The sequence below is a fragment of the Gymnogyps californianus genome, chromosome 1 (genome assembly GCF_018139145.2).
Source record: "Gymnogyps californianus isolate 813 chromosome 1, ASM1813914v2, whole genome shotgun sequence".
Classification (NCBI taxonomy): Eukaryota; Metazoa; Chordata; class Aves; order Accipitriformes; family Cathartidae; genus Gymnogyps; species Gymnogyps californianus.
The window spans coordinates 218,351,282-218,365,486 of record NC_059471.1 but is presented as its reverse complement, the minus strand read 5'-3'; the positions used below and the strand labels follow the sequence as shown (position 1 = coordinate 218,365,486).

The 14,205-nt window shown below is 44.4% G+C and overlaps 1 protein-coding gene across 1 annotated transcript in view; it reads right to left on the bottom strand.

Annotated features, from left to right (window-relative positions):
• Positions 1 to 8,447: 8,447 nt before the first annotated feature.
• PPP6R2 (protein phosphatase 6 regulatory subunit 2) overlaps positions 8,448 to 14,205 on the bottom strand; it is a 106,456-nt gene continuing 100,698 nt past the window's right edge. Inside the window, 2 exon segments of the mRNA XM_050901326.1 lie at positions 8,448 to 8,646; positions 10,227 to 10,382. Of these exon segments, the coding sequence (XP_050757283.1) occupies positions 8,595 to 8,646; positions 10,227 to 10,382 (208 nt within the window). The 3' untranslated portion in view covers positions 8,448 to 8,594.

Here is a 14,205-nt window from a genome sequence, read left to right as displayed (position 1 = left end):
TCACTAGGAAATACAGTTAATTTTTGTACAAAAATGAGCAGGGAGGTCGGACCGGTCACCACAATGCCCTTCTAGTAATGAGGTAAGTGAGTTTTAGATGAGATAAGCTAACATATAGGAGCCAAATCGTTTATTTTCTGCTTTCAAATTTGTCTGAAAGTTCATACGTAAAGGTACACAGAAAATGCCTGCTTAGGTTTACTAGAAACTTCCTATCAGCCGGCATTTTGTCAGCAGCTACCACAGAGGGAAACCATTATCAAAAATCACTTTCTCAGCCCAAACAAAACAGCATTCCCTATAAAGCTGGAAACTTTAGCCAGTAAGAAATCAACAGCAATTGTATCAAACCCATTTTGCAAAGAATCTTAAACTTTCACTGAACTGAATTTTAAAAATGGTCTAATACTTTAAGTACCTCTAAGGTGTCCATTTCTGCTACCTAAGACCTATAAAAATCGTTAATGATGCATAATTCTGGAAACAAGCTAAGGCACTGTCCACAATGAAACTAAAAACGCGTGGTTCCTCTGACCAGAAGGATTTACTTTTTGCAAGTTGTCATGCAAAGGTAAAATTATTACTTCAAACTTCACCCCGAGTTATTTTAAAATTTAGTAATAATGGAAATCACGTGCTTAGAGCTCACAACGCCCAAGTCTGAGATACGGCGCTCTGTTCTGACTCAGTGAACACACTGGTGCAACCTTACCAAGAAATGGTATTTCACACTAAATGTCTAAGACTGAACGAGCTACAAGCGGGTTTGGCTTGTTCTCGCATTTGGGACTCTCTTCTCAAAAAAAAGTTTCTTGCTTTGATAGAGAAACGAACAATGTAGGTATCTTCTATCCACAAAACAAAAACTGCCAAGACGACACATTTACTAAGAAAAGGGGGGGGGGGGGGAAAAAAAAAAATCACTTGCATGAAGTCAGTCTTAGCCCATCTTACAAAGGTTATACCATCCGTTTCCAAAACACAGAGCTCTCCCCTCGTGCCACGTGCCAGCAGCAAGGCATTCAGCTCCACTAGAGATAACTGCGCTCTACTCGAGCTCTGGTTTCTGAACGCACAGACTGTGAGGGGGTCTGATCTGAAAAAGAAGAGGTACCTATCGCAATTGCGAAGCGCCACAAACTCAGATTCAATCTCAGCAGAGCAAAGGATAAAATCCTGTTGCAACCTGATTAGTTAGCTATTGAATCAAATAGAGAACAGCTACAAATAAATACCTAAGCCCTCGGTTTTTTAAAGACACATATTGCTGCACTCAATGTCAACACACTTGATAGCCTCCAAAGCCAAGGTTTTAGTTTAATTAGCTTTCAGAGAGCCTTCAGCGCTTCCCTGCCCATGTTGCTCTTGAAAACAAAATTAAATCCTTCCAAGCCTAGCGTTAACCACATGATACACAACCATGCTCTGGATTACATAGTGGTTTGAGTAACAAAGCTTAAACAAATCCTTTTACACCCTGATTAGGGAAACCGTGCAAGTTAGGACAAGACTAGAAAAGAAAGAAGCAGTAGCACACCATGCGTTAAGGAGCCAGCAGCTAACCGTAATGTGACATGTACTGTGGAACGCAAGGAACAGCTTCTCTAAAACCGCTCTGAAGCATGCAGCATCATCAATGTACGGTTATGAAGCTACTGTGAATTTTCTGTGTACAGTACTGAATGCAACGTGTCCCAGTTTAAGCCAATTAATAGTAAGCCCCCAAACGACACAAGGCTGTGAAAACGGACGCACCCGAGTACAGCTCTCCGTTCTTCTTCAGTTCTTTCCTATGCAACAAACTTTTTGTGGGTTTGTTTTTTTTTTTAAAGTCCCTATCCCATGCAATCTGAGCAGAAAGCTGGAAGATCTTCTCAGAGCAAGGGGGGAATCTTTCACCTGGTTGGTTGTTTTTAATGGCCTGTGATGTCCAAACCAGAGAAAAAACCCTACTGCACCACAGGCCAACAGCCGCACTCCTAAATCATGAACCTGCATCGTACTGCAGAACCCTTTCAGTGTCTTCCCCTACTGAGTGCTCTCCCCTAACATCAAGGGACTGGGATGAGATTAAGAAACTGAATTTCCCTTCAGGGGAAGCATCTAAAAATGTTTTACTTTAAAGGTGGGGTTGGCAAAAGAGCACATAAGCGCATTACCCTTGCCTTGTGAGAGCTCGCAACTGGAGATACAGATGCTTTCAGAACAACGGAGTACGTGGCAGAACCGGATTTCAGAGAGAACTGATGCCAGGTGAAAAAAACAACATCAACAAACAAAACAAAGAAAATCAGCACGCCATTGTAAACAGCAGGTTTCATTTTGTCTCTTTTTTCTAATGACAGCAAAACCTCTTGTAACAACAAAATCGTTCATAATTTCTGAACACGATTCAGGGTAAGATCACTGCTTTGGGAAGAGCAAGAGAAGAAAACCTGTTCTTTAAAGGACTGAAAATTGCAAGATGAGCTGCTATATGGCATCAAAAAAGTCAAGTATTACATTGCAAAAATATCGAATGATCTTATTTATCAAGTATAATTCATCTGGCAGCCAGGATGCACGACCTTCCTCTCTCATGAAGTCTCAGGGGACATCAAATTGCATGGTCAGTACCAGAGTACTTGCAAGAATTTGTTGCACCTCTTCCACCATGACTGGCAAACCACGTTGTTCTTTAACATCGGCAGAAATGAGGGGACTCTGCCGTACAGCAGCCGTTTCCCCTACTAGATAAAGTGAACAGCTGAAGAAAACGAGGCTCTTTCAGCTTTACTGTGATTATCACTGCAATAAGACAGTGCTCAGCACACCAGGAGGTGAAGTCTAAAAAACACTTACTAGTAAATACTGACGAAAACACTACTGAAGACAGTTAAGAGTGTCAGACAAGAAGCGCAAAGGAAGAGGTGTAAGGACCAACAAGCCCTAGCACAGGGCTCTGGAGCCCCAGGCTGTACGCTCAGGCGCAGCTCGAACTGGGCAGGAGGGAACTCAAGGCGCTTCGTGGCTGGAAGGATTAAGCAGAGACTGAAGCACTAAGGAGCACACAGCGTGGGGTAAAGCTTTCGTGACTGGCACTAAGATTTGCTCTAAGTTATGCCACTGATAAATAATGATTTCAATTACAGCTTACTGGCTAACTTTTGGAAAAATGATTTTGGGATGCCAGTAGACAACAATAAAGCCATTTTAAGTTTCTTCCTTTAGATACGTTATTTAGGAATGTCCCTTAACTTTCATCCACCTTACACACCGCACCAGACCAAAAACCCTTCCACTGGCAAACTGGGATGCCTGAGCCTTTTTGAATAGATGCTGTGGGGAACACTGTGGTTTGTTGTTGCTGTTGGTTTTTTTGTTGTTTTTTTTTTTTTAAATTTGTGCACCCACTGGTTTTCCATTCTGCTTGCCAGCTGCAGCTCTCTAAAAAGCAATAAGGGCAGCAAAGCCTTGGGACACTCACGAAATTCGTACCAGGCTTTGCTAAGGACGTATCATCCAGAGGAATAACTGGGATTTTGTCTGCCCTAACTGTTATGACTCAGGAGAGGAAGCAATAAATTATATTTGTGGGGGGGAAATTTTGTTAGAAGACTGGTGAAACTGTTGAATAAACTACAATCATGTTCCCTGATCACTTCCCTTCCAAGGACTATCTCACCTAACCTTTAATTTGAAGCTGGTGGATACAATTTTAGAGAGGACCTCACCTCTTTGGGACAGCAAAGGGAATACAAACCCATGAACCCAACTCCAGATCTCCCCCGGTTTGAAGAGGGTACGTAACCACCCACCTGCTCATAGTGCTGTCGTCCCAGCACCCGGCATTAAACGCCTGTAGTGAGCAACAGAAATAATTAATCCAAACCACTTGAGTTTTTATCTGCTACTGGATCACATCTCCATGGCTTCAAACTAGTTACGCTTGATCTTTCTGCAGCATAGGGTTTTTCTGATCGCAAGCCCTACAACCGTGCTCCCCCCAGTTTAACACCCAGGTACTGAACACAGGAGTTCGGACGCCTGAAAACAGTCCTCTGATGTGATGATGGCAGGGCTCCTCAACGGCCGCATCATCCAAAGGAGCCTATTTTTCCCGCAATCCAACCAGCCAGAGACAAATGTGCTACGATTCAAGAATTATTTAGTGTCGGCTGAACGGATCGCTTTTTTAACTGCCAATTGTGCAGAGAAGGCCCTCTCCTCTCCCAGCGTGAAAGCACGTGGGCAAGGACGCCAGCAGCAACGGCGGGATCACTGGACAAGCCACCGCTCTCTTGTAATCCACCGTATCGATGCCCAGCTGGGTAGAATCGTTGAACTAGAATGTTCTAGCAGAACCATCTCCCCCAGTAAGGTACGCCTTGCTGGTTTTGGTCTTGTACAACGCATGTTTGTCGATGACTAGCTATTGATCACGGAGCTGTACACAGATATAAAAGTTAGGCTCATTGTGCTCTGAGTGTCTGCTTCACCAGGTTTCTCACAATATCCAACTGTGTGTGTATAAATATACATGGAATAATATATATTGCAAATATATATCTATATACACACTCATCAGTATACATATTCAAACCTAAAATTATATATATCATATCGATATGGACAGATTCAAAATACTGCACATAAATGAGGAAGGACAGTGCTGAATATAACTTCTGTTTAGTCTTCACTGCTTTCTGACCGAGTATCTAAGCAAGCCGAGGGTTTTTTTAAAGGGGACAGCTGGGTTAAGTAAATCCGTTTTCAGTAGACAATACATCCCGCTCCAACCTTGCTAACAGTCCTTCCCTAGAGCACACGGCTTACTCAGTGAGAAGGTAACACAGCTCTCCAGCAGTCAGTGTGCCCCGAGATGTGGCCATGAACAACCGCCATGGAGACACAGTGCTGGCACCACACGTGGCACGGCCTGACCTGCGGAAAGGGCTCGATCAAGTCACTGCACGCTACGCCTTACGGTCACCTGGAAAGAGAAAGCAGCCAGAGAGCCCAGCTGCCCCGCAGAGCGCTGGGCAGCAGTCTGGGACGGCGAGGAAGAAAGCTCAGCCAGCAACGGGGACCGAGAGGCCACAGGCGACAGGCAGCGGGACCCTCCAACCTCTACATCCCCACTGTGACTCCAGACAGATGGGAAGCTCAGACTCACAAAGAGAAAGAAATTTATGCACAGTTTACCTATAAAATCATTTGAGCCAGGCAAGGAAACCATCACCTGGCTCTGGATCTGTTCTGAACTGCAAACTCCAACACACCAAGCATGAGGAACTTTTTCTAGATCAGCTTGTTGGCTGGTGTAAAGAACAATCCTATGGGAGCGATGAGGTATAATTCAGAGCTTAAATCCCAAATGTGGAGGAATCATTCACTGTCACAAAAGCAAGAGAGCTTGTGCATTTCTACAAATCTAGTTAACTACCGGTAAAATGTCTTATCACAAAAGTAACTGGACACAAGTAATCAAATTAATAAACTAAGGTAACGAATCTCCCAGTAACTAAACTGTGTTTTTAGATCTGCTTACTGGATATGTTTAAATATATTATTAAAGCTTTCATTTAAATTTACAGACTCAAAGCCAAAAGCTAATGAATGACCAGTTCAGAATCTGCAACAAAAGGCACAGACAGACATGTCCTCGCACATCTCTCTGAAACGTTTTCGGATGTTATTGCTGCCAGCTATTCCGTCTCCCTTTCCAGGTGGAGGTTACTGCTCCCCAAACCAAGGCATCATGAACAGATCAGGTGGGTACAGCTAATCAGTATTCTTGCAACATCGGCCAGCACGGCTCAAGGTGATGTACGGTGACCCTCGTCTATGATGTAACCTAACGCAAAGATCATTTATCTGTTTAACAAGGTGGCTGAAAATGTATCAAGCCAGAAGGATGATCAAACTGTGCCTGCTACGGACATTTCCCCTTAATCTCTTGATCCTAAATGGACTTGGTCACAACTGTAGCATGGTGGAACCTGCAAGCACCATGGTCAAGAACCGTGAAGGAGAACAGACTGGAAGAGAACTATTGCCATCACCTGGTATTTAACGGGACTGAAGCCCAGTCATGGCCTTCAACCAGCTGCTGGAATAAGCTGCGCTGATGTTGTATTAGATGAATGATTTTTCAGTTTTCATAGTTTGTTTTTGGGTGTTGAAAGAATGCCCGAAGAGAACCTGATTTTTAGAAAAACTCTAGCACCAATCCTCTGAAAATTAAGACTTCAATGTGTCTCCAATTAGGAACTCCAAACCACTAATCATTTCTGATAATCCTGGCTAAGAGTGGGATTGATCTCCAAATTGCAAGCAGGGTAACGAAAGCAGAAAGTGAGATTTCTCCTCCCAGCGCAATGTGACTTTAAATTATTTATTTTAAATGACAAGGAGTGAGTGAGAAGACTTCCAGAACAACAGTACTGTGCCATGAAAGCACCTGCTTACCGAGTAATTGCAGCTGAGAGAAATCACAGCTATGTCAGCAGCATACAAGTGGCCCACAACCCTAGCACACAACTTCCAAGAAGCACACAGTAATCTCATCCTGCTTTCTGCACTGCAACCTCTGCATCTGGTATTCCAGCAAAGCAAATCCTCAATTCTCCCTAAGAGCAAAAATGAAAATACGTTATCTTTGGGCACAGAAGGATAACCTCATGCTGCGGGTACGTCACCATCGGACACTGATCCAGCAGAACAGACTGACTCTAACAGGGAAAACATTTTGTTCATCTCACTCCCCCCAAACACCACCTCTCAATACAGTTAAGAAAATTTCATATGCACTACATACATATCACAGTTAAAAATAAAGTATTTTTTAAAAAGACTGAAGTCTGGCTAGGATGCCTTTGCTCATAACAACAGATCTGTGTGAGGTACTTTTTCATACTCACAGGGTAAAGTCCCTCGTTATGCACAAGTGAGAATATATCTGAAAATAAGCTATTTGGCTACCTATGTGTCAAGCTTCATGCTTTTATTCCAAAGTGAATGATTTTCCAGCTTAGGTCTTGGACTAATAAAATAAGCGGCATTTAACATTTGACAGGTGGATTTCAGCATACAGCTTACACACAAAAGCAGGCCCAGCTCTGTATCTAGACTACAGGGGTAGAGAATAAGCACTGGAGCACTGGTCGTGGCGATGTGCTGTTACCAGCCCGAGCCTGCTTCTGCAGGTGGCCCAACATCTACACCCGTATGATCTATGTGCACGAGGCCGGTCTGGGAACAAGCTCAATGCAGAGGCCAGCACCGCTCAGTGCAGACCTGCGTCTGAAACTGGTACAGTCTTTACAGGAGTAGGTCCTTCAGCCTACGCAGAGGATCCTGTGTTCCAGAGTCAAGTACACACCTTCAACTGACCTTGCTCCCAGGCAGTCTGAAGCGCAGTCCATTTCTCCATACTGTTTTACTCTACGATCCCACGGCAGCGGTACGTGTCCCCCCCACCCAAACTTCTCCATGACCGACTACCTGGGGAGTAACAGCAGGAGTCCTGTGCTGGGGCCATTTCACTCTCCAATGTTGTCACTAGGTACAAAGTGCAAAAGTGTTGCTGTTCCTGCATCCATTAAAAACTTTAAAAACAGAACAAAACAAACAGAAAAGGATTTCCATAATAATTTGAAAATACATTAGTCTCCAAAAAGCCAGCAAACACCTGATAACCTGTTTGTGCCATATCTGCTCTCGCTCCTGCATGGCAGCAGTCCAGTGGATCATTATCCTCTTAGCCGGCAAACACCACGCTACCTTCTTTGCATACTCTCCAGCCAACGGAGGACGACATCCGGGAAGTTGAGTTTTGATGGCTCGGACAGAAGAGACCAATTGCTAACCGACCCAAGATCCTGCAGTGAACTGTCACGTCTCCAGAGGAGAGAGCACTGAGCAATTCACTGGAATGCAGAGACCTCCCATTTCTCAAGACAGTTCAGCATTACAGCAAGTTAGCTACTTGGCCTCTGGCTTGGGACAATGTCAATGACTTCCCTCCCACCCCACAAAAATGTAAAATAAAATCCCTCCCTGCTTCATCCCATTTAAAGTGTTTGCATCTTTTCCTCCTATGAAATGTTTCTGATAAGGCTTTATTGCTATACAAAAGCGGTGCAAATGCTGCCCAAAGACAGCTCCATCAGGAACTTTGGTCACACGACTGCGGGACTCTTGTGCACTGTCCAAGTCCCGGCGTTAGACCTGCTACCTTTCTGAAGAGAAGCTGAATACTGTGTGCAATAACACTAAGAAAATAGGACTGAACCCCAAATACAAAACAAAAACAAGGGAGAGAGGGAAGGGGACAAGGAACTAAAATTAGGCAGAAGGCTTGCTTGGGAAGAACCCCATCATTCCTGTGATGACTAACTGATCAATGCTACATTTAGACAATGCAAGTGTCTTTCAGAACAGATTGTTGGTGTTGAAACTGCGTGTCTGGTCCTGAACGCCAGCTCTCTCATCAATGCAGCATTTATTAAAAAATAAAATTAAAATGGAAAAAAAAAAAAAAAAAATTGACAAATTGCATCACCAGGTAGCAGCCTGGCCTGGATCACACACGTCCCATTGCATCTGTTTCATCAAGCAGGGCCATTTAACGTGGCTTCAGCACAGGGCAAGACTTCTTCTTTCCTGAAGAGAAACCCAAAGAGTAATATTAGAGAAATGTAACTACTGGAACATACTCGCTCCTAAAGCTGACTTTCATCCTGGTTGGAAACTTTCCTCTTCGGTAGCATCTGAGCCATCCTTCCTCTATTTTTGTCTCTTCTGCCTGCTAAAACATTATTAGCTTCCTAATGAGAACCTCCTCCAAGTCCTTTACAAAATACTACATTTAAAAATCATAATAGAAACTGAGAAGTCAGCTTTGACCGCCGATTACACAACATTAATTAATTTGTTGAACCAGAAGTTTGGAACATGACCGTCAGGGTCCTGAGCCCACAAGAAGGCTCCGACCTGACCAGCATCATCTGGGGCCTCCCCATCCCCAGGCACCCTCCACCATCAGCCTGGGAGCTGGATTTGGGTCTTTGCCGGAGCTATGCCGTACGCACGGCTTTGCACCTTCCTGCCGCAGACCTGCTGACTTGACTCCATGGCTTGCCCCGGGATCCGCCTCGTCCCAGGACGAGGACGTGAATGGCGATTGCTGGATGGGGTCCCACGGGACCGGGCACCTTGTCTGCAGGGTTTTTGCCCCCCACTTCGCTGTCACCCTCAGGTCCCGGCTCAGCTCCCCCCTTGCCCGCTGGTGCACTCAGGGCCCTGACAGTACCTGGGGTGCGGTGGGGAGAACAACCACCCGATGGGATACTCGGCTTCCTCCCCAGTACAAGTGACACCAGCACTAGAATTTCTGTGAGACTGGTTGTAAATTGTGGGCTCAAATGCTAGGCAGTAGCTGTACCGGGGAGACACAAGCAGCAATAGTGCTGATAGCCAGGACAGGTTTTAATGGAGTGGAGTTGAGTGGATCGGTTGCATGAAGCTCAAAGTGCTGGCCAGAACTTCTAAATCTCACCAAAAGCAGCTAACAGAAGAAATTCCCATAGGATGGCCCAGATGTCTGGCTTCAGCTAAGCACCATCGTCTGAGATTCAATCTAACAGCAAGCTTGCTCCAGGAGGACTGAGACACCCAAGAGAGGCTGTCTTAGCTCAAGAAGAGCAGAAGCACCTCGTTATTGATACGCATCTCTCTGGCCAAAAAGAGGAGCCAGAGCAAACCTGCGGAGGTGATAGCACTACATATGCAGAAGGATTGGTTTCCACATTTAAAAAGACCTAAACTATCACATTCACAAAAAATTGTTAATATCATTTCTCCTTGAGATTACTTCCAGTTTCAGTTATCAAAACACATTCCCACTTTTCCTCATAATATTTTAACTGTAAATGTCTGTATGTTCACCTGAACATACAAACCCATACTATCTGAGCATTTGTTATGCATGAGTAAGAAATGAGAACTCCGTTATTTTAATAAAACGGACGATTTGACAGCACTTCTGGGAAACTGAAAGATATGTGCAATATATTGTGGTAATAGCTCTACACTACCTGCAGTATAATGCACACCAAGATACTCCAGATGTACTACTTGTTTAACTTTGACCATACACTAGTAGTAGAATAACCGCATTCAGTGACATGGTAAAAACCAGTTCTCTGTCACAGGTTGGTAAAGGAGAATTTTGACCATCTCACCTGTCTTTTGTGGCCGTTTCCGTGACAGCTGTGACAACAGCGGCGGTGTTCTGGTGCTCCTCCGAGTGCTGGGCCACGTTGTTCAGGGGTTTGGATGCTTTTGTCGTTCCAATGTCAGTGATGGCCAGCTTATCAATAACCATGCAGTCTGCATCACTGTGTGGGGAGAATTCAAGTTCACGTTAAAATGTCGATTAACGGAGCTTAAGTTCCAGCAGAAAAAAAAAATATTCCTCCTCCTCTCCTAGCACAGGCCACAAAAATCCCATAAAGAAATAAGAACTGAAAATAAACTGGAATTAAAAAGCAGCGTACGCATCCTGGAGGCTATGTTTCCTAAAAATCAACAAGACACCAAATACGCACAAGAACGACAGCTCCTCAAGAAAGGCATTCCCATCTCCTGCAGCAAAATCCAGCCTAAGGGTTCCCCATGTATCCCCATCGCCTGCCAACCAGACATTTTGCCACCCTCTGCAACTACCTCTGCTGGTGCGCTCTCCTATGGACACACACAGACAACAAACAGTAGAAGGGTGCAAACGTGAAGCACATTCGGCCAAGACTTTGCAAGTTTAGAGGGTCCAGAAAGTCAAGTTTACCACTGGGAGCGACAAACCAAAAGCAGACTGCTTGCCTTGGCGGTAACTGGAGGCTGTCAGTACCAGCACACAGGGCCACAGAACAGCCCGGGCTGGAAGGGACTGCGAAAGATCCTCTGGTCCAGCCTTTCGTGGGAAAGGCAGCCTAGAGGAGTCCACCTCTCCTGGAACTGCCCTCCATGACCCCACACCATCGAGCAGATTTCCAAGCCCACTGCTCCTTAAACTGCTGGTTTTGGCAAAGCGTGTTTCTGATCTAATACAGGCACCTACGCTGCTCTACTCTACGGATTTTTCCCAAGTGGCACCTGATACTTCTGTGTGCACCTAGAAAAGACTTAAATTTAAGTCTTTAAGAACCTAAAATCCTGAGGAAGAAAAAAAAAGTTGACTGGATGTTCATGAGTGGTATCTTCAGAAGCCAAACACAGTTAAATTAACTTGCTTTCAGTAACACATCAGACGACAGATTCCCACGCCTGAGGGATAACATTTCCAATGACATCTCCCTACAACAAAACAGAAGCTCAAATCCTGAAAAGAGAAAAAAACTGCTAGCACAAAACCTCCAAATCTTCTACATTTGTATTAAAAAGACTGATATTTCTAACTGGAGAAGTGATTTCTGTGAACACCTCTATTTTCTGCCTACTAAGGCAGAGGACAAGCTTGTGTGTGAACGATCTGCCTCACAGTTTTAACCCAGTCCCAGTTTCAAGAATTTCTTCTCCTTTCAGAGAGCAAGCCTACAAAAATGGAAGGAAAGCTCAGTAGATGACTGAGCTGGAATCCCGTCACCAGCTGCTGGGGGAGTTTATAATGCATACATATAATCACAGTCTGGTAATTAAGACATGTGACAGAGATTTTGAGATCAAGGTGCTATTTTTGTAGCTACTTTTCTGAGTGCTCTTGGAAAAAAAATACATAAAAAATGAGGAATAATGAGATCAAAACATTTGTCTTCCTAAAGGGCTAACATACTCTTAAAAAGAAATACCGCACGTACAAAAATATACCTTAGAGAAACTGCAGGGGATAGATGAGACAGCAGAGAATTGAACTAAGTTGCCAGAAATGTCATTAGAAAATGACTTCCCACACAAGAATCTGGAACTCATGAGATTTAAATTGCTTAAAGATAAACTTCTTAAATTCAATCACTAAAATTTCCATGACACAAGGATTCCGATGTTGTGAAGTCCTGAGGTTATGTGACCACTAAGGGGGCATGGAAATTTATCTCTCTTCAACAGGCTCAGGGAAAAGCAAAGCCGGACACGCAAACCTCTGCAGGAGGACACTTACAGGCCAAACTAACGGGGTAAAACAAAACAAGGAGTGTGTCTGGAACACAGAATGCTGTGACCCAGGCAGGAGGGCTGATAACAATATCTAACTCTAGCCTAGAATAAACTCTAGTACCTGTAAATATTTTGCATTAGTATTCCTCTGGTCAGCTTATTTTTAGCAGCTAGCTGTGTCCCTTAAAACGCCAGTCTGGGATGACCCTGCTGCCAGTGCAGTCAATCAAATGGTCCAATTCCACGGCACCGAACAGCCTGGTTACATGCTCCAAACCCTGACCGGGCTGAGGGCAGGGACAGAGAGCATGTTACCTGCAAAGAATATAACTGCTCTCTCATGAGGCTGGTTAAGGCAGGCTAAGGAAGAAGAGTTATCAGCACCAACGTCTGTATCTACTGTAGACTCTTCTTAGTTAAGCTCTGCAAACAGATCTCTAATACTTCGCGCTCCAGAAAGAATGAGGAATTTTTAAGCTCTAATTCAAAGACACTTGTACAAATTTTCCAACAGCAAGCGTAAGTCTGTCCAGAACTGTGTCTTTTTTCACAATGGGCAAGCACTCAGCACAAACAACTTGTGAATGCCACCTACAGCCATGCCCACTGGGCTTTCCAACACGAGAGCCAGGACAATTTTCCTTTATGTTCACCAAGTTCAACATCGTAGCCAAATTCTGCAACTTCACCACCAAGTTTGTAAATACTGCTCTGGAGGTCACTTGTAACAGAGACTCCTCTCTTTCTACAAGCACTGCAATGCTTTCTGAGATATCTAGCCACCCCCAGCGCACAAGCTGAATGTCCAAACTCTTCAGTCTTATCAGAAAATAAGACTAGAAGATGTGACTGCATTAGTAGGGCCCAGGCATCTTCACCTCTAGAATGTTCGAACGGAGTTTGCATAAAATAAGTTGGAGACGTGCCCTCCTGACCCACTGGCTGGTTGCTTCGGGACAGCCCTGGCTGTCTGCCGGTCATGGTGTTCTCCTCACCTGGATGCTTGGTGAATATCGGGCTTAGCAGAGCTGATCAAGTTTGCTTCACTGTAGGTATAAAACAGTCGAGCTCAAAGCATCCTGAACAGGACAGTCTCTACTTGACCTTCGTGCAACAGGGCTTCTGCAGGAGAACTTTAAGACGACAATCTTGGGGTCTAAAGAAACTTTGTGGCAGCAGTGGACTATTGCCCAGTGTCTTGCAAAGTGAAGAAAGCAGGCAATTAATCAGCTGGGAATCTCCGGGATGGGTAAATACCTGTGTGCTATAACAGACACTGGCAAGGAGTACCTCCTTGGCCGGAGCCAACTTCAGAACGTGGAATTTGGTGACTTTTGGCCGTAGTCACTTGAGGGTGATGAACCGAGGAATACCCTCCAACAACACATTTCACAGACTCATTTGAAGCATGGCAGCAGATCGTAAAGACGGTGAGAGGGAAACAAGTCAGTCATTCTCGTTTACTATTCCTGACGTGTTACCTGATGTATTTCATATCTTAAACATCATCTATGGTTTGTCTTTTAAGGCAGGAAGTTCCTTGGGGCAGGTACGATCACATCTCCTCTGGGTGATGCGTACTGCCAAGCACTCGGATTTCACTTAGAATAATTATGTGATAAATTACAATAATAAATTCAAGCTAAGAAGTATTTAAAATACTGCTTCTTCAAAAGCTGTTATTTTATGTTAACTGATGTGTACATGTATTAGACAAGGAAGGTTACCAAAACACTTCTGGTCAAAGTCACTGGTATCTGTGCAAAATATATGCACACACATACGTACACACATACTGCCTTGCCACTGGGAAATGTGAACAGGTTTTCTGTTTACACCAACAATCAGAAGAGAAGGACGTCATGGAAAGCTGTGACAGTATTACATCGGGTTTCAAGAAGGCTTCCAGTGACCTTTCCCAAATGCACACACATTGCTTTAGACAAGGGACTTCAGAAAATGAACTGTGGCTCCTAGCTGCCTCTGGGGAAGGTTTCACCTTCTGCCGGCAGCCCTACAGGGATGAGCCCGCACCGGGTGTAGGACTTGCTCATCCTGCACTCATGTGAATGC